This window comes from Aotus nancymaae, unplaced genomic scaffold (genome assembly GCF_030222135.1).
Source record: "Aotus nancymaae isolate 86718 unplaced genomic scaffold, 86718_ANA_hifiasm-v0.15.2.pri h1tg000029l, whole genome shotgun sequence".
In the NCBI taxonomy this organism is placed as follows: Eukaryota; Metazoa; Chordata; class Mammalia; order Primates; family Aotidae; genus Aotus; species Aotus nancymaae.
This window is the reverse complement of record NW_026988442.1, coordinates 79,629,864-79,654,264: the sequence shown is the minus strand read 5'-3', so window position 1 is coordinate 79,654,264 and position 24,401 is coordinate 79,629,864. Positions and strand designations below refer to the sequence as shown.

General features: G+C 35.7%; 1 protein-coding gene across 1 annotated transcript in view; it reads right to left on the bottom strand.

Moving 5' to 3' along the window:
- ACTR3 (actin related protein 3) overlaps window positions 1-24,401 on the bottom strand; it is a 71,373-nt gene that overhangs the window by 29,878 nt on the left and 17,094 nt on the right. Inside the window, exons 2-5 of the mRNA XM_012468418.3 lie at window positions 19,278-19,333; window positions 15,782-15,906; window positions 5,522-5,632; window positions 1,333-1,428 (exon numbers count right to left, since the gene is read on the bottom strand). Coding sequence (XP_012323841.1) covers window positions 1,333-1,428; window positions 5,522-5,632; window positions 15,782-15,906; window positions 19,278-19,333 — 388 coding nt within the window. The remainder of the gene's footprint in view (window positions 1-1,332; window positions 1,429-5,521; window positions 5,633-15,781; window positions 15,907-19,277; window positions 19,334-24,401) is intronic.

Sequence of the window (24,401 nt, the reverse complement as noted above, 5' to 3'; positions counted from 1 at the left end):
TTCATTGTGAGATATCTTTCCTTTTTAAGTAAGTTCAAAACTATCATCTACAACTAAGAATTATCTCTGATCACTTTTACAAGTATTTTGTGAACAGTTAAGACCCCAAACTAGAATAGTTATGTATCAGCACATCATGTTACAGAAATGTCATTGACTACTGAACATCAACAAAACAGAACAGAGATCAGATAATGAAATTAAGAGCACTCAGAGGCCACTAAAGAAATCACTGAAATATCAAATTACAACTCCAGAGGAATGAAACAAAACTCATGATGCCAGTGTTTTAAAGTAAGCTATACCTGACAATATGATTAAACATAAGTTCATCATATTTAATATAAGATGAGAAACAAAAACTCCCAAGTGAAAGATGAATTATCCCAACTCCTCACTTTATTCAGATTCTAAGAACTAAAAAAGAGCCTCCCACTCAAGACTGAATTCTTCTATAAAGTTCATGACAGGTATAAGCAGCTCCTTAAATATTTTTAGCAACAGAGAACTTAAAAGGCAGCTCATTAAATTTATGGACTTCATTAAACAACAAAAAGTTCTTTGCTACCCAAGTTAAAATATTCATCCATAACTATCATTTATTGATTCTGTGTACCCTGGAGTTACAAAAACTCAGTCTGTTCCCAAAAAAGAGCCAAGTCAGACAGACCTCAGTTGCCTTATGTCACAGCTAACCATTTAACGCTGAATAAGTTGCCTTCCAACTTTAATTTTCCTTCTCCACAAAAAAACAGAAACAAAAAATAGAAATTCTTTAATAGAAATAATGAATTAATACACACTTCCCATTTGTGGTATGTCAGGTATTGCCTTTGCTACAAGGAAGAAAAAAATGAGGTAAGCTCTGATCCTGAGGGGTGGAAAACTGTTGCATACAGATAAATGTACAAATTAAAAGAAATGAAGTATTACAGATTACCTAAAGTCAACCAAAAAAGATCAGAATAAAGCACAAAAAGATTTATAAGGATAAATTATAAAGGATTATTTACAAGGATAAATGAATATATATAAAATGTACTTCTCATGGAATAAGCATTCAATATTAGTTCCTTTATTTCTGTCCTATGAAAGACCTTGAAATACCCAAACACCATTAACTTACTTAACATTTCTCTTTTCCTGACTATATATCTCCATTTCCCATAATATTACTTCTAAACTAACAATTCAGGAAAGAAGTATAACATGCTTTGACATTATGTTTAAGCCTTTGCAGGAAAAAGAAAAAAAAAAGTATGTATTTTAGGCAGCAAATTAAAATAGGTTAAAATTTAAGAATCAAACTTAGATAAATATGAACTTGCTTACCTGCACAGCAATGTACAAGCCTGGAACATTGAAAGATTCAAACATTATTTCAGCAGTATATTCCCTGTTTTCTGGAGTATTCAATGGAGGTTCAGTCTATTGAAATAAATAACATTTTAAATAGATGATATCAGATTATTTTGGTAATTTTATAATTTTCAAATGAGAAGTAATTTATTTCAAACATTTTATTTAAAATGCATTAAATTTACAGGTAGAAAGACAGACACAGAGATCAAAGGAAAACTATAGAGAATTCAAACATATCCATACATATCTGAAAACAATATGGTAATTCACATTTAAAAACAAAACAAAACCCTGAATCCCTATATCCTGCCACTCATACAGATTAAACATTAAAAAGAAATGAAGCAGGGCAATAGAGCGCTGGAGGTAGGTAGGTAAAAGGTGATACAGTCAAACCATCCTTTAAATATGGTAATGACAAACCTCCAGGAAAAAACATCAATGTTATCTGCCAGCAGGACAGCCCTCATCTAAGTAATACTTTTAGCAGAATGTCTCCAAACTATCTAGGATTACAGTAAACAAGCTGAGATTCTACAGATCTAATGGTATAGCTTTCTGAAAAATATCCTATTAGTTTACCTGTTAAGAGCATAGAATAGAGATGTTTACACAGCACTCTTCTTTCTGTTTAAGTTATATGACTGCATACATCACTTAGAAACCTCAGGTTAAGTCTAGGACAGAACATACTCTAAAGAGGCAAAGAGGGACCCAGAGATCTGGCAATCTTGAACTTAATGTTTCACCTATGCCTTATGATCACTTAAATCGTTTCAATTTTTAACGATTGACACTAGGTAAGACCTCTTATTCTTGTGGGTCTGACTGACAATCCAATCCTTTGTGGTATCTCAAATACTTAAATATGAAGAAAAAATTTTTAAATTTAAAAAATACAGAATTCGGGCCAGGCGCGGTGGCTCACGCCTGTAATCCCAGCACTTTGGGAGGCCAAAGCAGGTGGATCACGAGGTCAAGAGATCGAGACCATCCTGGTCAACATGGTGAAACCCTGTCTCTACTAAAAATACAAAAAAAATTAGCTGGGCATGGTGGGGCATGCCTGTAATCCCAGCTACTCAGGAGGCTGAGGCAAGAGAATTGCCTGAACCCAGGAGGCGGAGGTTGTGGTGAGCCGAGATCGCACCATTGCACTCCAGCCAGCCTGGGTAACAAGAGTGAAACTCAGTCTCAAAAAAAAAAAAAAATACAGAATTCTCTTTTTGACCTTAAGGTAAGGAATGATTCCTTAAATTTAAGGAGCACAAATCACAAAGGTAAAAGTGATAAAACTTTAATCCATTAAAAATTAATGGATTAATTTTTTAAATTATTATTTCAAAAGAAACATAATAAAAGTAAAACTAAGTACACCTTACTTTACATAAAACCTTTATAAGCTAAACTCCCTGAGGTGTTTAAACTTATTTAGAAGAGTTCTGAAGCTATGTTTAAAAGTCTGGAGATAATTTACTGATGAACACATACCAAATTAAGTAAAAACCAAGGCAGTTAAATTATAAACTCCAAGAAAAAAAAAATCTACATTAAAAATAATCAGAGGACCCCATGAAGGAAAATATACAAACAGCTAATAATAATAATAGTACATGAAAGACTGCTCAACATCAGAAAATTTAAATTTAAATTTAAAGCAAATGAAAAATATTTTAATTTTAACCAGAATGGCTAAAATTAAAAAGACTGACAAGCCAGCAGAGCAGTGGCTCATGCCTATAATCCCAGAACTTTGGGAGGCTGAGGTGGGCAGATCACTTGAGGCCAGAAGTTTAAGACAAGCCTGGCCAACATGGCAAAAACCTGTATCTACTAAAATTACAAAAATTACCCAGGTGTGGTTACATGCCTGTAATCCCAGCTACTCTAGAAGCTGAGGCACAAAAATCGCTAGAACCTGGGAGGCGGAGGTTACAGTGAGCTGAGAGCACAGCACTGCACTCCAGCCTGGGCAACAGAGCAAGACTGTGTCTCAAAAACAAAGAAGTTTAAAAGACTGACAAACCAAATTGTTCAATAGAACCAGATTACTAGTGCATTACTGGGGGGGAGGAGGCATCTGCAAAAGTTTTCCTAAAAAAACCAATCATGCATCTACCCTATGACACTGCAATTCCATACCTACATATTTAGACAAGAGAAATGAAAACATATGTCCACAAAAAGTCTTGTATGGTCAAACTACTTTATTATAGTCAAAACCTAGAAATAGGCCAGGTATGGTGGCAGCACTCTGAGACGCCAAGGCGGGAGGATCACTTGAGCCCAGGAGTTCAAGACCAGGCTGGGCAACAAAGTGAGACTCCATCACTAAACCAGAAAACATTAGACAGGTGTGGTGGCCCGGGCCTGTTGTCCTAGCTACTCAGGAAGCTGAGCTGGGAGAACCGTTTGAGCTGGGTGGTCAAAGCTGCAGTGAGCCATGATTGCTCCACTGCATTCCAGCCTGGGCCACAGAGCAAAACCCTGTCTCAAAAACAAAACAAAAAAAAAAAGCACTGGAAATAACTCAGGTGTTCATCAATGGGAAAATGGATAAAGTGAGGCAAATTCATACAACAGAATACCACCCAGCAACAAAAAGCAACAGATCACCAGTATATGTAACAACATGAATCCATCTCGAGATTATGCTAAGTAAAAGTGTTTCACCAAAAAACACATATTGCATGATTCCATTTATATGACACTCATATATGGGCAAAACTAATCTCAGCTGTAAAAAGAAAGAAAACAGTGGTTGTCTCTAGGACATGGCAGCAGAGATTAATTACAAAAGGGCATGAGAAAACTTTCTAGGCTGATAGTAAAGTTCTCTGTATCTTGGTAAGAGTTTAGGTTACACAGATGTATGTAACCAACAAAGACTGGACAAATCACATCATGCATCCTGCAGGTCAAATGCAGCCCACCACCTGTTTCAGTAAAAAGGAATTTGTTGAAACACAGCCATACCTATGACTTTAAGTATTGTATGTGGCTGCTAACATGCTACAACAGCACAGCTGAGTAGCTGTGACAGAGACCCATTAAGTTCTCATTAAGTTTATTCAGAGACTATATCACCCACAAAGCCAAAAATAATTGCTATCTGCTCTTTTCAAGTTTGCCAACCCCTGGTCAAATGGTGCAGATCGGTGATTTTATGGTATATAAATTTTATATGAAAAGAATCACCATACACAAATCATAGCTCCAGCTGATTAAATACATGCTAAAGTATGTAGGGGTCAAATTACTCCCATTTGCAAATAATTTTGAAGTGATTTAAAAACTAAAATGAAGTGACAGATGGACAGACGTCATGAAGCAATTACAGCCAAATGTTAAGGTTAATCATCAAATCTAGATTGTGGGTATATGAGTGTCCATAGTCTGGTTCTTTCAACTTTATAGTCCATCAAAATCACCATAATAAGACACAGAATATGAATTTAACCAGAAACTGTGATATAACTAAATGTGAGGAGCAGGGAAAGGATAGACATTTTGTGTTGAAGGAGAGAAAAGGAAAAAAAGGAAATTCTCATTTTTCTTATTAGGAAGTTGGTAAATAATGTATAATATTTTTAAAAACATAAGAAATAGAAGAAACATGTTAAATTTGTAAGATTACTACCAGGGCAAACCTTTTCAAAAATTGAAATGTTTGCCTCCAGGGAATATGAATCAAAGGATGGGAGAGGTAAGAAAGGAAAGTGTTATTTGGTTGTTTTAAATCTTATAAAGGCATTTGATTTTTTAAGTTATGAAAATGCATTGCTTTAATAAAAAGATGTTCAAAAATTAAATTATATTTTTGTTAAGAAGAAATACCAATGAAATAATCAGATTATTTTTTAAAAAGCAAAAAAAGGAAGTGCCACTAACTTTTTTCTGAACATTACTTACTGCTCCTATCATAAGATTAGATACTAATTACCAAAGCACTTCTTAAGTGTTTAAAATGTGGTGCTTTGACATACTACTATTATCCTGTAGCCATAACCAGATGGTCTTAAAGATGATACAACTTTATAATAAAGTCATTCAGACATATGATAACTTAATAACCAAAGTATACCAAAGAAGTGTTATAAAATGTTTTCATTAAGTGTATTCAAAAATATCCTCAGTGAAAGTATAACTTGTAACTTACCAAAAGAAAATAATGGTCTTCAGGTTCTGCCCTTAAATATTTAAAGATCACTTGCTCCATAAACCTTTCCATTAAGTCCCAATCTTCAACTATACCATGGCGGATTGGCCACTATTAAAACAAAAAGGGAAATACAAATTAAATCTTATTAGTATAAAAAATAAAACCACAAAAAGGAAATATTAGATCATTAGGGGATATTAGATGAGGATACATTTTCTTAGGTGTGATACTACATACCATCTTTAAAAGATTTAAAGATAAATTAGTCCAACAATGCATCGTCAGATGGTTCAATAACAACAAAGTGAGTATGTAAAAATGTTAAAAACTATTAAATCTAAATGAAAGGTCATTGTACTAATCTTTCTAGATTTTAAAAGTTTTGTAATAAAAGGATAAGTTAACCTACAAAAATTAAGCCTAAAAAACCATACTTCATCAAAATCTCCTTAATTTTTAATTAATTAGCTCATTAACAAGTATTTGTCATATGCTAAATATAAAAAGTGCACCTAGTAAGTAGATACCTAGAATAATCATAAGAATCAAGCATATAAAATTTTATAAGAAAAGTTTTATAAATTTATAAGAATCCTGCTTCCAAAACTGTGTGCCAAGATACCTAACTACGATTTGGATGTGGTGTCTCCCCACAAAAACTCACGTTAAAATTTAATTGCCAAGTGTTACGGTATTGAGAGGTGGTGGGGCCTTTAAGAGGTGATCAGGTCATTACAAGAATTAATGCAGCTCTCAGCAGGACTGAGTTAATTCTCCAGGGAGTTGAAGGCAGGCTGTTACAAAGTGAGGCTGTCCCTTGTATTTTGTCATTTTCCCCTACCCTTCCCCAACATGTTATGAAGCAGCATGAGGCTCTTACCAGAGGTCGACCAGATGTGGCCAACTCATCTTGGACCTCCTCACCTCCAGAACGGTGAGTCAAAATAAACCTCTTTTCTTTATAAATTACTCCATCTCAAGTATTTATTATAGCCACAGAAAATGAAGTAGGCACCCCAGTGTACTACCATAAATTCACAAGGACACTACAAAGTAGTTTAAATTTTTCAGGGAAATACAGTGATACTCAACATCAGTTGGACACTGCATGATCTACAAGTCACGTAATTCAGTTTCAACAATAAATCATACTATCATATATTCCTTTTAATGATATTATTCCTTTGAGAAGCTGGGTTGACAGCAGTTGCTGGGACAAAAATCAAGTATCACTATTGAGAAACATTAAGTTTACCCTGCCCCCATGGCTCCTTTGTGGAGGATACCTTTTAGTTTGTAATTAGTGATAGGTGAGTAACAGCTGCCTACTTGGTATATTCTTGAGTTATGTGTATATGGAAAACACCTGTGTATTAATAAGAATCATCTGTCAAAGAACAAATAAATACGGGGACAAAAATCTGCTTAGGGTCTTCAGTCTGGAGAGCCATCAGCCCCGCAGGCTCTCAGGCTATTGGTCCCAGGATAGATGTACTCTGTTGTGCTAGATCTGGGTGTCTGCCTCTCAATACCTTCAGCCTGCCTGGGTCGGGGGGGTCTCCTGACCGAACTAGTACTCAGTAAGTATATCACAAAATAACATCCAGGTAAAACAAGAAATCAAGGTCGCAATGTACCATCTGATTCCAGGTTTGAAAAGTTGTGCAGTGCCTAACAGAAATAAGCATCCTAACGGTAATGTGATTACTCAGCAATGAAACAATAATATTTCCAATTTAAGCGTCTTATTTTTTTTCAAGTGGCTACGAAGTTGCCTAGACCTAGGTATTTAATGAACAGAGTTATTAGACATTTCTTTTGATCTAGGTAGCATGGTGAAAAATGTTACTGAAACACTAATGGCACTGAGGAATTCTGTGAACCTCTGTAACAGAATATAATTCCATATAATTCCATGAACATAATACATTTGATACCTAAAGTTAAACAAATTAATAACAAATATATCTTGTAGTATCCATCCCTAACATCTACTTCTTACTCTATTTCCACACTACTTTTTAAGGCATTATACTTATAAAATGACTTCTCCCCAGTTTGCTTTAGGGAAGGAAAAAACTGTAGTTACTGTATCATTCAATTTTTAACATTACTAGAAGTTTACTAATTTAAATGTTTAAAGTATTATTTTTTCATCAATTATCACTGTGTACCTACTGTGAGCCACTGGCACAAATGAATAAGGACATCCTGAACACAAAAAACTCAGTCTAGTGAAAGAAATACATACGAACAAATGTTACATTACAGGTTTTTTAAAAAATTAAGTTCTGACTGGGTACAGCGGCTCATGCCTGTAATCCCAGCACTGTGGGAGGCTGAGACGAGCAGATCACCTGAGGTCAGGAGTTTGAGACCAGCCTAGCCAACATAGTGAAACCCCATCTCCACTAAAAATATAAGCACACGCCTGTAATCCCAGCTACTTGGGAGGCTGAGGCAGAAGAATCACTTGAACTCAGGAAGCAGAGGTTGCAGTGAGCCGAGATCACTCCACTGCAATCCAGCCTGGGCAACAGAGTGAGACTCCGGTAATCCCAGCACTTTGGGAAGTTGAAGTGGGTGGATTATTTGAGGTCAGGAGTTCGAGACCGTCCTGGCCAATATGGTGAGACCCCCATCTCTACTGAAAATACAAAAATCAGTCAGGCATGGTGGCAGACACCTGCAATCCCAGTTATTGGGGAGGCTGAGGCAGGAGAATCTCTTGAACCCAGGAGACAGAGGTTTCAGTGAGCCAACATCACATCGCTCCACTCCAACCTGGGCAACAGAGTGACACTGTCTCATAAATAAATAGTTCCTCGAACAAGATGATCGCCTTGTCTTGTGAGAGAAAAGGTTTCACTGAGGAGGTCATATCTAACCTGGGTCTTAAAGAAGCAACATTCTCACTTTTGCTTTCTGTTTTTTGGATTTTTTTGGCAGGGGAATGAGAGGTATGGAGGAACTTGTGGAGAACAGAAAAAGATACATCAAAAGACAAACACTGCATGATATAAAACAAAAACAAAAACTGAGGGTATCAGTGAGAAATATATGTGCCAAAAGGTTTGAGGTGAGGTATGTAGAGAGATATACCAGTTCTAGATCAAAGGAAACAGATTCTCAAAAATTTGCCTGGCATTTGGGTTTTATTCTGTAAGAAATAGAAAAGCATAGAAATTTTTAAGCAGGGGAGTAAGAACAGTTTTTAGGAAGATTATTATAGCAGCATTGGGAAAGCTGAAATGAACCTCAATAGAACTGAGAGAGAGAACAAGAGTATCAATTGTGGTATGGATGACATTAGTCGACATTGAAGATTTCTCAGTCAGTAAGAATAAGAAAGGGCTAGGCATGTGGCTCACACCTATAACCCCAGCACTTTGGAAGGTCAAGGTGAGAGGATGGCTTGAGCCCAGGAGTTTGAGACCAGCCTAAGCAATATAGTGAGACCTTGTCTCTACAAAAACAAATTTTTTAATTAGCCAGGTGTGGTGGTACACACCTGTAGACCCAGCTACTCAAGAGGCTGAGGTGGTAGGATCACTTGAGTCCAGGGGGTCAAGGCTGCAGTGAGCCAGTATCTCACCACTACATTCCAACATGGGCAACAGGGCAAGACACCTGTCTCCAAAAAAAAAAAGAAAGAAAGAGAAAGAAAAGAAAACTCAGAAGATATATCAATAGGTTTCTAGCTTTGAAGTCAGGATGGACAAGATCCATTAATCAAAACATAAAAAGTGTGTATGGTCTGATCTTGGAGTAAACAAGAGTGGATTATATATAATATATTTTGTTTTGGATATATTAAAACTCAAGAGCCAGGAAATAGGTAGATGGAGATGTAGTCAAGGAACTGAAAGTAGAGATCTAGTCTGTGGCTGCAGACAAAGGAATGGATGAGACCACCTAGAGAAAGTCTTTAATGAAAGAATAAAAGATTGAGTCATACCATTTTATGAGAAGAGGAAAAAAAAGAGAACTGAAGGCAGTACCTGGAGAAACCAACATTTGAGCAGTGGCAAAGGAGAAATCAGTGGCAATACAAACAACAAATAAAAACAAAGAAAACAAATATTCCATGTTAGGAAGAGAACCATCAGAGTAATCCTGCAAAAGAAAGACAAATCAAGAAGGATGAAAATTGTTACATATAATTGGATTTAACAAAAAGCGTATCAAATATCTTGAGACTCAGTAAGAAGAATGGTTTTAAAAGGAAAGAGGAAAACAAAACAATAGTTAAATTGCTGAGGCCAGAAGGTAGGAATGAGAGAAGTTTTGTTCTGGTTTGTCTGTAGCACTCAGAAGACTTGAAAATGTGTTTAAAATGAGTGGACAGAATTAATGGAGAGGAACTCCAGCCTCTCGACTGACTGATTTCATCACCTTCAGGGGTTTCTCTTCCATTTTGGTCACAGTATAGATTTTATATCATGATCACTATCATCTCTCAATCCCTGAACTGTAGGCAAACCCTTCTCTAATCCCAACCTCTTATTATACTAGCATACTCAACCACCTCCAGATATCTCTTTTGAACACAATTAAGCCTTTCAGTCCATTGATTGCTTTAATTATTCCCTAACCATCAATATACACAGTCTAGATTTTGACCCATCTCTTTTACTTCACACATCCTTTTTTCATCCTGTCTACGAAAATCCAACTCAGCATATATCCCTAACATAAACTTCTCATTTCCAAAATGTTGACTGTACTGCAGAAACATTTGTAAGTGGGTTGTTAAAACTAAGAATTCATAATCATTATTCTCAAATGGGCCTAACCTTGCCTGGCAAGCCTTTGCTTCTCTACTCTGTTCATCTTTACTCTCCACAATGATGATTTTCTATTGCTGCCCCTACCACTCAGAATTCATCTTCTCCCCGCATCTATTCCATTACCAGCAGATGATGCCACCACACATTTTGCAGAAGAAGCAGAAGCCAACAGTCAAAAATTCAAACCTGTAAAACTGATTCCAAATCTGTAAAATGGATTCCATACTTAGTCTTTTTTTCTCATTTACTTCCATTAAAATGTAAGATAATCTTTCAATAGTTCTTTCATATTAGCATTCAGATACGTCTTCCATCTTATCCTTGAAATGTGTCTCTTCATCTCTCCCTCCCAATTACAACTAAAACTCAATGAACAGTACTCTTATTGTTACTTTTTCCTGGCCTACCACTCACAAGACTACTTTCATCTAGCCCAACTACTCATCTAAAACTATTCTCATTAAGGTTACAAATGATCACCTTGTAGCTAAAGACAGTAAATTATCTATGGGCTCTAGCTCATCTCAGCACCACTCCACAGTGTTTACCTCTACATCTCTACCCATGCTTTCTCAGCCTCTTTCGCAGACTTTTCCTCCTCTACTCAAACCTAACTGGCACACTGCTCAAGTTCGGTCCTTGGCCTCTTCCCCTGTCATACGCTCCCCTGGGTAATCTCAACCAAAATCCACATATTTGACTCCAACAAAATCTCAGATGTCTCACAGGTACCTCATACACAATCTGTTCAAAATTAAACTTACTTTCTCATCTCTACACTACCCCAGTCAAGTGTTTCTCCTTATGAAACAAGACCTCTATCTCTCACCATACAGAAAAATCAACTCAAAATGAATTAAAGATTTAAAAGTAAGACCCAAAACTATAAAAGTACTAGAAGAAAACTTAGGAAAAACCCCTCACAACATTGGTATGGGAAAAGATTTTACAAATAAGATCTCAGAAGCACAGGAAATGTAAGTAGAAATAGACAAAAGGGATTATATTAAACTAAAACCCTTCTACAAGGAAAACCATCAACAGAGTGAAAATACAAGTTATGGAATGAGTGAAAATTCCTGCAAACTGTACATCTGACAGGGAATTAACATCCAGAATATATAAGGAACTCAAACAATTCAACAGCAAAAAAAAAAAAAAAAAAAAAAAAAAAAAAACCACTGATTTTTAAAAAGGGCAAATAATCTAAATAGACATTTCTCAAAAGAAATCACACAAATGGCCAATAAATACATGAAAAAATGTTCAACATGACTAATCATCAGGAAAATGCACATCAAAACCACAAAGAGATACCATCTCACCACAGTTAGAATGGCTATTATCAAAAAATCAAAAAATTACAAATGCTGGCAAGAATGTGGAGAAAAGGGAACTCATATATAACATGGGGGGAATGTTAACAGGTAGAGACACTATGAAAAACAGCACAGAGGTTCCTCAAAAAACCGCAAATAGAAATACCATATGCTCCAGCCACCCTACTACTAGATATTTATACAAAGGAAAAGAAGTTACTATATCAGAGATACCTGCACCTTCATGTTTACTGCAATGCTCTTCACAATAGCCAAAATATGAAATCAACCTAAGTGTCCATATGGATATGTGTAGTATATATGCACAATACTATTCAGCCACAAAAAAAGAATGAAATCCTGTCATTCTTGGCAACACAGATAAGCCCAGAGGACATTAAGTGAAAATAAGCCAGGAACTAAAAGATAAATATTGCATGTTCTCATTCATGTGCAAAAGCTACAAAAAAATTGATCTCATGTAAGCAGATAGTAGAAAAGTGGTTACTAGAGGCTGGAAAGGGTAGGGAAAAGAAGGGAATAGGGAGAGCTTGAATAAAGGATACAAAATTACAGCTGGACAGGAAGAATAAGTTCTAGTGTTCTATAGCACTATAGGATGACTACAGTTAATAGTTTATTATTTATTTTCAGATAGAACAAAATTCTGAATATTCTCAACACAAAAAATAAATGTTTAAGGTGAATATGCTAATTACACTGACTTGATCATTATACATTGTACATATCAAAACATCACTACATACTCCATAAATATGTACAATATCATATGTCAAGTAAACATTTTTTAAATGCCAGGTGCAGTGGTTCATGCCTGGAATCCCATACTTTGGGAGGTCAACGTGAGAGGATCACTGAGCCTAGGAGTTTGAGACCAGCATGCGCAACAGAGGGAAACCCCATCTCTACAAAAAATAAAAAATCTGGGCGCAGTGACTCACATCTGTAATTCCAGCACTTTGGGAGGCCGAGGCGGGCAGATCACCTGAGTCAGGAGTTCGAGGCCAGCTTAGCCAAATGGTAAAACCCCATCTCTTCTAAAAATACAAAAATTAGCCAAGCATGGTGGCACACGCCTGTAATTCCAGCTACTCAGGAGGCTGAGGCAGGAGAATTGCTTAAACTGAAGAGGCGGAGGTTGCAGTGAGGTGAGATCACGCCACCACATTCCAGCCGGGGGACAGAGCAAGACTCCATCTCAAAAATAAAAATAAAAATAAAAAATGAAATAAATTAGTCAGGCATGGTGGCGTATACCTGTGATCCTAGCTACTCAGGAGGCTGAGGTGTGAGAATCACTTGAGTCTGGGAGTTCAAGGCTGCAGTAAGCTGTGATTGTGCCACTGTACTGCAGTCTGAGTGATAAAGTGAGACCCTGTCTCAAAAAAAATAAAATAATTTTTGGAAGTTTCTCCTTTAACATTCTCAATCTCAGCAGGTAAGGGATAAACAGACTATTAGGAACTGAGAATCACCCTTGACTGATACGCCTAGTTTATCATCAATATCCCATTAATCACACCCTGTTACTCTAATTATCCACTTTCTTTCCTTGTCAAAACAAACAAAAACCTCTCATAAATCTAATCAGACTTCTATTGAACTACCATTTATAACAAAAAAAGTAAATACAGAAAATACGGTACCCTGTTAAATGACCCAATAAGGATGTAATAATCAGAATCCCTAGAATATAGAAAATTTTACAAGACACCCAAGTTTTATTTCCATAAATAAACAGCAAGAACAAAAAAGAAAAGAAATATACACACAGCAAAAAGAACATAGATAAAAAGAGACCTAGGAGAATTACCAACTAAACCCAGTGAGTAGACCGCACTTTAATGTCAATTCAAACAGAATGACCAATATAGTAAATAATCAGAGAAATGTAAGCAATGACTAGATATCAGACAGTATTAAAAAACTGCATACTAAATTAAGGTCATATTTATCTTTTTAAAAAGTCTTCATATTTAAGAGTGAAGTATTTGTAAGTGAAATAATATGTACAATTTACTTTAAAATAATTAAAGGTTGGGATAGGAAGATTATAGACAAAATGAGATTGTCCCTAGATTGATAACCGCCGAAGTTGTGTGATGGGCACATGGGGGTTCATTATATTCTTTTCTCTTTTTCTTCATATGAAGTTTTCCACAATAAAAGTTAAATAGCTGCGTGTGTGAATGCACATACACAATTTCCATTTCTCTCTATCCCCACTGCCATCACTACAGTCCAAGTCACTAAAAGTCACTAAAATCTCTTGCCTAGACTATTGCAATAGTCAATTATCTGGTTTTCCCAGAATCATGCTTACCTTACCCAAATAATTTCTCTTCCTTGTCAATGTGGCCTGAGTAATCTTTTCTAAGTAAAAATGGCCAACATATATTGAGTAATTATCATGTTCAAAGTACTAGAGTATAACAATTTCTTTATACACATCTCCTTAAGCATTATAACAACAGTCCTGGGCCAGGCATGATGACTCGGGTCTGTAATCCCAGCACTTTGGCAGGCCAAAGCGGACAAATCGCTTGAGCCCAGAAGTTTAAGAATAGCCTGGGCAACATGATGAAACCCCATCTCTACCAAAAGATCAGCTGGGCATAGCTGCACACATCTGTAGTCCAAGCTACTTGGGAGGCTGAGGTGGGAGGATCACGTGAGCCTGGGACATCAAGGCTGTCATGAATCATATTCACGTCACTGAATTCTAGCCTGGATGACAGAGACTCTGTCTTAAAAAACAGAAAGTAAAAAAATCCTGAAGTACTAACAATACCTCCATTTTACAGACAAAGAAATCAAAACTCAAAAAGGTTAATTGAATGATATCACAAAGTCAGAAATTAGTATAGCCAGGATTCAAGTTCCAACAGGTAGATTCCAATATTTGCACTTTAAGCTCAAAAATTATTCCTCTAGGTATACCCATTAATGTCGCCTATAGGAAAGTGTTCAAATTCTTTAACATGGTCTAACAACATTTCCGGTGCTCTTTCCTGGCCAACCTATTCAGCCTCTGCACTTCTTTCCACCTCATTCTCCATGCTTCAGGCATATCGGTCATGAGCTTCTAGTCCCCCTCATACTGCAAAGCCTTTTCATGTATCAGCTTCTCCATCTAAAACAACTCAGCCTGCCCACCTCACCAGCTAACTCCTATTTCATTCTTCAAGACTCAGTTTAAAGATTTACTCCTCGAGGACTTTCCTGAATCCCTACACTAGGTTAGCTACTCCTGTGATACATGCCCAGAGCACTCTATGTGTGTTTCCCTTTCTCTAACCCTCATCACACTTGTAATCATTTCTTCAATGTCTTCCTTTCCACCACATTATAATAGCCTTGAAGTCAGGGAAATTATTTTTCTTATACACCATTTTACTCTCAACACTTGGCAAAGTATTTTACACATGGTAGTTGTTCATAAATGAATAAATTATGAGAAGGGAAGAAGTACAAAGGAAGATATTTGCAAATCGGATAAAGTCAATGTCAAAAAATCATAAAGGTCAGAATAGCATTTATTTTTTGGGGCAACTGGAGTGGTGACTGTGAACGGCACAAGGAAAGCTTCAGGGTTACTAGATTTGATCTGTATCTTTACCTGTTATGATTACAGTCATAAAATTATTCAAACTCTATAATTAACACTTACATACTTATACCTCAATTAAAAGAGGGAGGGAAAAGGGCAGAAAAGAAAAAGGGGAAGAGAAAAACGGGAAAGAGAACAGCACTTCCAGATAGTATAAACTTCAAATAGAGAAAAATGGTATAGGTTTGAATAAAGACGGGAAGAAAATATTTGCAGAAGTAGCAATGTGGAAGTAAGGGAAAGCTAATTTTATTGAGGGCCCTGAGATCCAGGGGATGTGGAAAAATAAATACTGCTAATTTGAACGGGCTAAAATTTTCTTCTTAGAGATTAGTAAAAAAAAAAAAAAGCAAAGTTAAAGCAACAGGGAAGGGTGCCACAAGGAAAAAGAAATTTCTACTGACAAGAGGTTTAAGGATATTAATAAGGCCTATTATAGAGTGAATTCCAGAGGGCATAAGCACTGAACAAACTAATTTTTGAAAGTGTTATTTATACAAACCAGAAAAAAACATACCTTTGTGGCATATGTAGGTTTTTCTATTGCTTCATCACCAATGAAGAAGTCTAGGTCATCAACACCTTTCATCACCCTCCTTTGAGCTTGATCACCCACTTTTGCCGACTCCTTAATAGCAATACCTTTAAAATAAGTTATTTAGATATGTCAAACAATTCATTTTCTTCAATTAAGACAAACTTTTACCTTACACTTCTTGCATTACAAAGTTCTACAAAGTAAAACATGACCTAGCATATTTAAATTGTCAAACTGATTCACAAAAGTCATAAGAAACCAGTGACAAAATTCATTACACAAAACCTCAGTTTCCACTCAGAGGTAAGGCCTGGAATGCAAAAAGCCAAAACACAGCTGTGCAAATGTTTCAAATATGTATTTTTAAAATTATATAAATTCTCTTTTGATTCTGAGTAAAACTGTAATCCCATCAACTCCACATATGCTTGGTGAACAACTGGAAAGAAAAAACTGAAAAACACTAACAAATGAGAAAAAAAAAATTCAAGGAGAATTTTTTAGGCTTTCCATATATCTCTACCCTATCACTATTGGGTCTAGTAACACCGATTGGGTCTAGTAATAGCAATTACTATTGTGGTCTAGTAATTTAAATGTAATACGGATCTGTTAAACTGCATATACAAAAGGAAATCTCAATTGATTTAGGTAACACCCACAACATATCCTTAAATAATTTCACAAATTCAGCATACGGTTTCAAAGCTAAAACTTGTTAGGTATTTTTAAATTAAGTTAATAAATGTCTGAATCCTTCAATATCAGTTCTTCCTTCAAAATAGTTGTCTGAATGCACTTAATCTGGCATTCAACTGTTACTTTCATTTAGTAACAGCTATATCCTTAAGAAAGTGGGCAGAAAATAACTGGAAGAAAAAAATTTTAAATCCACCATCTAGTCCTTCTAAATGCTAGAAATTCTCTCTAGCAATTTACTTATGATGTACATAGACATCCAGGTGGCTCACTATAAATATCCTAAATATAATATGTATATGAAAAAAACATTGAACCATACACATAGGCTTTCCAGATCAAATTTCGATACCTATCACTAAAAGACAGTGGCTATGTTTCTATCTGCTAATTATAAACACTGTACCTGCAGCATTAAAACTGGGTGAGTGAGAAAAAAAAAAAAACCCAAAAATCAAAAACCTTAGAGTAGGCAAATGCATTTTTAACATACTGTAACTACTCATAGGACATGAAAAAAAAAGCAAACACTTCATATTCTGGCAGAGAGATGAAATAAAAAATGGATTCAACAGTGATGAGATCCAATGGTTCAAAAGTTCAAGATTATATAGGCCTCCAACAAAAAGTTAACACAGCCATTTAAGAACATAACCAAAACCAATTTTGCTAAGATGGCAGAAATAACTTCAGTAGTCTCCTGATATAATCATAACAAAAGATTATACACAAAAGATTAAAAGTTAAGAGATCATACCACCAGCATTGTTACAGGTTGAATTGTGTACCCCCAAAAATATATGTTGAAGTCTTAATCCCCAGTACCTCAGGATGTAACCATGTTTGGAAACAGGATCTTCTCAGCTAAAATGAGGTTATCAAGGTGGCCCCTAATCCAGTACAACTAGTGTCCTTATAGAAAGGGAAAATTTGAACACAAACACACAGAAGGATGATGAGGTAAAGATGCACAGCAAGAGGACAGCCAGGTGACTGGAGTGATGCATCTACCAGTCAAGGATCCTAAGGAAACATCAGAAGCTAGAAGACAGGAAGGGAGGTTTCTCTCCTAGAGCCACCAGCAAGAGCATGATCCTGCTGATGCACTGATTTTGCACTTACAGACTCCAGAATTTTAAGTGTCTGTTGTTTTCAGCCACCCAGTTTTTGGTACTTTGTTACAGTAGCTTAAAGAAACTAGTAAGTACATACACAATGGTCTAACACTAAACTGAAGTACCACTAAGTCAAGAACTAGCCCACAGAAGTACCTCTACATTAGTCAGCAATAAAGCCAACCTGTATCAACGAATTCCTAAAACAGACAAAAAACAATCAATGTATTGTTGATATGTGGGAAAAACTGTAAAGAAAAGCAAACCTGTTCTTCAGTTCAGCAGACAATAAATATGCATGAATAAAATATTTAGAAGGTAATAATAAAGGCCACTAGACTCACATGAATGAGCTTTTTCATCAGTATCACCTAAAATCCATTCTGAGTTTTAAAAGAGCATTAGATTTAGGTAGTAGCCTAAGTTCTTACATAATCGGTTCCTAGAAAAGTATACCAAAATATGAGAAATGCAAAAGTCAAGTAAGTTTGTTTCTAGAAAATGAGGAGTAGATAAAAACCCTAAAAACATTTCCCCTTTTAGATGCAATTTTGACAGTGTATTTCTTCAATGTCACACACTTAATCTTGTTCTTACTATACAAATGACAAAACAGTTGACCTCTTGTGTCCAATGAGTGCTCAAGTGATACTAAAAATCTGCAGTTTTTGGCAAAGTCTAACAATTCCTATCTTATTCTCAACTTCATTTATTCTGAAACATACACTGCTTTCATTACTCTCTACATATTCATTCTTCCATTTTCTTTTCATAAATGAATAACAATACAAATTCAGTCACATCACTATGACTGTGAAAAATTAGTGACACTCTCAGAATTAAAATGTTTAGGAGTGAGACCCACCAAGCAATGGCTCAAAAGGTTTGTCATTTGGTTTGTGAAAGTTTTAATCTGGCTGTAAGACAAATAGATCAGAAGTGTTACTACATTTTGTACAAAAAAACGTGAACTGTTTGCAAGTCAAAAGTATAAAAGTATGTTCATTAAGGAACAGACATACAATCTATCCTAACAAACAAGAGCACTAATAGCAATCCAAATGTTAGAATATTTTTTAAAAACTACTGAAAGACAGTTAATGGTCAGCTTAAGCAAGATTAACAAAAATAAGATAAAAATACTCTGAAGACATGATATACAACAATATGTTTACAGGATATTAGAAAACAGCTGAGGTCAACATCTCTAAAGGTGAGATACTATCCTTCCATCCTTATTTTGAAACATGGGCACTCAGTGGGGACATCAACAGATACAGGCCCTGCAAGCAGTAGTCATATCCACAAACCAAAGGACAGTCTTCAAAGACATATGACGAGGAATGGACCAATTGATAATTAGTTACACCCACACACTGTTAACTGCAATATTCCCCCAAAAACTGGGTTGCTGTTTCAATATCAGCTCGTTTCTTTTTTGCTTTAAAAAGATATTTGGTAGACATGGCAAATAGGGAGCTAAACAGAAAGCCGAAATGAATGGTCAGAGGTACGAAGATGAGACCACACTTAGAACTTGGCAAACCATGTTTTTAAAGGATTAAATCGTATGGGATGTCAGAACTGATTACTTCTTTTACTTAAATTATTAGGGAAGGAGAGGTTTTTAAATAAGCTCATTTGTGGCTTAAAATACTTACAGGAAGGGATGATAAACTGTGGTTCTGTATTTCCAGCATATCCTAGTTTCGTATACCTGCAAAACAAAATAATGTTATAAAGATTTCACTAATATTTTAGCAATTATAAATTTCTTTCTCAGAATTTCTCTTGTAGGTAAACAATATACCAAATTCTTAGTTTCACTTCATTTAACCCCTACTTTCACAACTGTATCAAAATAATAAGTGCCCAGAGCTTTTGAACAGAAATTCCACTTCAATAAATTGATCCTTCAGGAATATATGTGAAATAATATGCAACCAAGGTCATTAGCTACAATCTTGTTTCTAACAGCAAAAGACTGGAAATAACCTAAAAATCAATCAATCAAACTGGATACTAGTGAAATATGCTAAGTTTATACTATGGAATATTATGCAGTTACAAAAAAGAGACTGAGAAAGCTCTTACTATAGTGAATGAAACAATTTCCAAAATGTATTACTAATTGAACAAAGATACAGAACAAAGATATCAAATATGGTATAGTCGCATAAAAGTAATGGGGAGGAGTAAAAACAAAATATTTTGTATTCTGTATAGGCACAAAATATCCCTAGAAGACTATACAAGAAATCAGTAATTTTGGTTGTCTCCCAAAAAAAAGGGAACTGGGAGGTAATGAAAAGAAATAAGAGGGAGATTTTTCATTGTACATCATTTCATATGATTCAAATTAATTACTATTCAAAAATAAATATAATATTTAATGCTTTGTCACAGTAGATTTGGCCTATATTCTTATAATAACAACAACAACATAAAGATTAGCAACTATATAAAAGCTGAGCTCTGATAAGCAGTACGGAGGGGCTACTTAGGTGATAGGTGGACACTTTTTGGCTATGTGGGAAAAGCTATTAACTACAAGTAGGCTTTAAAGAGAATGTAACATTTTATATTATTCCATATTCAAACTCACTGGTAAATAGCAGACAGGTAACTGCTATGACATTCTTGAACTCTAATATCTGCAGAATCTTTTTTTCTAAGATTAAATGGGAAAAAAAAAAAGTCTACTGGTGGCCAGGTGTGGTGACTCACACCTGTAATCCTAGCACTTTGGGAGGCCAAGGGAAGTGTATCACTTGAGGTCAGGAGTTACCAGCCTGACCAACATGGTGAAACCCCATCTCTACTAAAAATACAAAATTAGCCAGGCATGGTGATGGGCACCTGTAATTCCAGCTACTTGGGAGGCTGAGGCAGGAGAATCGCTTGCACTTAAGAGGCAGAGGTTGCAGTGAACCGAGATCACACCACCACACCCAGCCAGGGCAATAGTGTGAGACCCTGTTTCCAAAAAAAAAAAATTCTTTGGGGAATGTTTTAGCCTCCAAATCAAGTTCAAGAACTGAGTGTGCCAAGGACGAGGAGGAAGGATCACATCAGGTCAGGAGTTTGAGACCAGCCTGGCCAACATGGTGAAACCCCATCTCTACTAAAAATACAAAAATTGGCTGGGTGTGGAGGCAGATGCCTGTAATCCCAGCTACTCGGGAGAGTGAGGCAGGAAAATTGCTTGAACCTGGGAGACAGAGATTTCAGTGAGCCAAGATCATGCCACTGTACTCCAGCCTGGGTAATAATGCAAGACTTCGTCTCAAAACAACGACAACAACAACAACAAAAAAAACAGACTAACCTCTTCAAAAATTCCCCACTGTCCACATTTAAAAAAAATATATTCCTTGAAAGGTATACAAAAAAGTCCCTTTATTATTTGGCCTCTGTCAATCTCTCCCAGCTGCCCTGACACCACATTAAACTCCCTAACCATAAAAACAGCTGACAATTTCTCAACACTCCAACCCATTTCCTGCCACCAAGCCACTATTAACGCTGCTCCTGCTACATTAGATGCTCTCCTTCCTATCTGGTATAGTTTAACATTTCACCAGTGGTCAAATGAAACTGACTAGTATACCATATCAAAATAAAAACTTGTTTAATACAAGGCAATCTAAAACTGTTGAACCAAAACACTCTACCCAAAAGCCTACTACTATCTGACCAATATTCAGTGAAAGAATTGTTGATACCTAACTATTCCTTGGTCTGATCCCACATATTAATCTCTCTACATTTTTTCTTATTTGTCACCATCGCAATTCAAGTTGCTATACTCAACAATACCCTAAAACAGAACAAAGAGTATTTTCAATTCTAGAACTCCTACAAAGAACAACAGAATAATATACCTAAAAACCAATGCTCAAATTGTTTTTTTCTAGTTTTCACACCACCACAACAACCATCAACACAGACTTATGTGACCAAATGTGGGGAGGGTTTCTCCCAACAACAAAAAAAAAGCAATCAATTCTGCAGTGGACACCAGTTGGGTGTTTTCTAATTCAATTCCAACACTATCTGCCTGGAGACAGCATCAGATCCCACAGATTGAGGGCTCAGTCCCAAGGACTGCCCCACTTCTTCAGACACCAGTCACAAGCCCAGGCCTCTGGAACTTCTGATTCATGAGCTTGAAGATGGGTTTCCCATATGCCCTCTTTAGGTTCAATTAATTTGCTAGAGTGGTTCACAAAACTCAGAGAAACACATTAACTGGTTTATTCTAAATAATATTACAAAGCATACAGATAAAGACGCACATTGAGTGAGGTGTGTGGGAAGAGGCATGGACATTCCATGCTCTCTCCATTGTACCACCCTCCCAGAACCTCCATGTGCTCAACTATCTGAAAGCTCTCCAAACCCTGTCCTTTGGGGTTTCTATAGAGGCTTCAGTGCACAGATATGATTGATTAAACAACAGGCCACTGGTGATCAACTTAACCTTCAGCCCTTGTGGTGGGGCTAGAAGTCCCAACCCACTTATCATTCCTTGGTCTTTCAAGTGACCAGCCCCATATTAAAGTTACCTACAGGCAGCCAGCCAACAGTCATCCCATTAGCACTCTAACAGACATCACTTTGGAGTTTCTAAGAATTTTAGAAGTTGTATGTCTGAAAACAGGGTTGAAGACCAAATATGTATTTCCCAGTTTCAAACAACCTAACTCAAAAATCTTTTTTTTTTTTAGTTATGATGCTCTACTGCCTACAAGATTAAGTATGAACTTGCTTCCATATAAAATTATTCACTGTAAAATTGTTCCTAAAGGCCCATCCACATGAACAATCATAATATTCTTTGATTCCTTCAGCTGAATATTAAAGTTCTCCATAATCATTTCCAATTTTTTATAAGTATCTGCTATCACTTTTTACATAAACCCAGCTCTAAGCATACTACACCTACTATTATTTTTTCCCCAATATGCCTTGCCCATTCCCCCCCTCACATATTATCTATGTTCACAGTGCACCCTCTCAAAAAAAAAGCTTTTATCACAACTTAAAACTCCTCCAGGAAGTCTTTCCTGATCATTTTAACTATCATGCATCCTTTCTTTCAATTATTCTTCATTGCAACCATAAGCCTATATATTATTTTTATGTGTGTAAATATCATCTCCTAAATATCACAGTAATATTTGAAGTACAAACCACATTACAGTAGAAATTCTCTTAAGAAACACTCATTTAACCAGCTTACCAAACTGATCAAGACCCCATTCTTGGCCAAAATCAAGTTTCCTAGGCTAAGCATATTCATCAATGAATTACTTTCATAATAAACACCGAAAGGATCGAATGAACCTAATACAAAACAACCAATACATAATAAAAATAAATATGCTCTTCCCAAAATACAAAAATGCATATAGTATCCAACTGTATGGATATACCATAATTTATTTAATACTTCTAATGTATTTTAAATGCCACACCAAAATAATCTACTATATTTTGGGGGCAGTAACTAATGTTCTACTACCTTAGATTTAAATTTTAAATATCTCAAAAGAACAAAATCATGTAAAGTCTGTCTATATAAGTTATGCTGACTGCTAAATTACAGCATTTGATAATAAAGACAACAATATTTTCACCAATTCTTAAGAAATATGAGGGAAACTATCACAGGTAACTTTAGAAGTTGCTTAGACTCTAAAAACTAATTTGGTTCCTGGCTCAAAAAAAAAAAAAAGCAAAATGTGGTATAGGATACAATCTATAAAAATAATCTCCTAAACTTTAAAAAAAGGTTTGAAGGCTCAACCTTCAAAAAGCCACATTTTCTCTACCAGAAAGCAAAGTACTGAATGACAAAAAAATATCACTCTTTAAAACCAGTAGGCGCATACTATCAGCAAACTTTAAAAATTAAGATTGGAAAATAAAAAAAAAAATCACAAGTCAAAGTTCAGAGAATAAGCGTACAGAAAATACATTGCAAGAATTTTAAAAATCAGAATAGAACTGTAGAAATCTCAGACAAAAAAAAAATTTTTAATGCTCATACAAAAATATTTTAATGCTCATATATGAGTAGAGAAACATTTAAGCAAGGTCAGGAGGAGTCCTGGGGGAAAAAAGAGTAGTTCTCAACAAAGTTGAGTCTAGAAAAACATGAAGAAAATGATGAATTGAGTCAAAAGGATACACTGGGACCAGTATATTCGCAACCATTTTCAATTCAACACACATAAAGTACAGTAATATTAGAAGAGCACATTCAAGTTAAACTGGAAGGGATTTGGATACAGTTATATTAGTTTTCCTTACAAACTTCATTTAAATTTATAAGAAAAAAATGGAAAGTATAAATATTAAATTCGTTTAAAACTTCAAAATAAAAGCTTTTCAAACGTAAACTAGCCTCCATTAACCTACCAATTCTATTGAGTTTTACAATTGAAATAACTACATATTATCCTTAAGATATTTTTATGAACTCTCAAAATTCTCGATAGTCACCATAAAGGAGAAATTTTGTACAAGTAGACGGCAGAAGAATTTCTCTCACTTTTTCTCTCACTTAAAAAACTGCTATCTATAAAAAATAAATCAACTGAACGTAGCAGCTCACACCTGTAGTCCTAGCTATTTGGGAGGCTGGGAGGAAAACCTGAGCCACGGAGTAGCTATGACTGACCCCCTGCACTCCAGTCTGGACAACAGAGCAAGACTCTGTCTTTTAAAAAATTATTATAAAATTACAATTAAAAAAAACAAAAAATAAATGAAAAAGT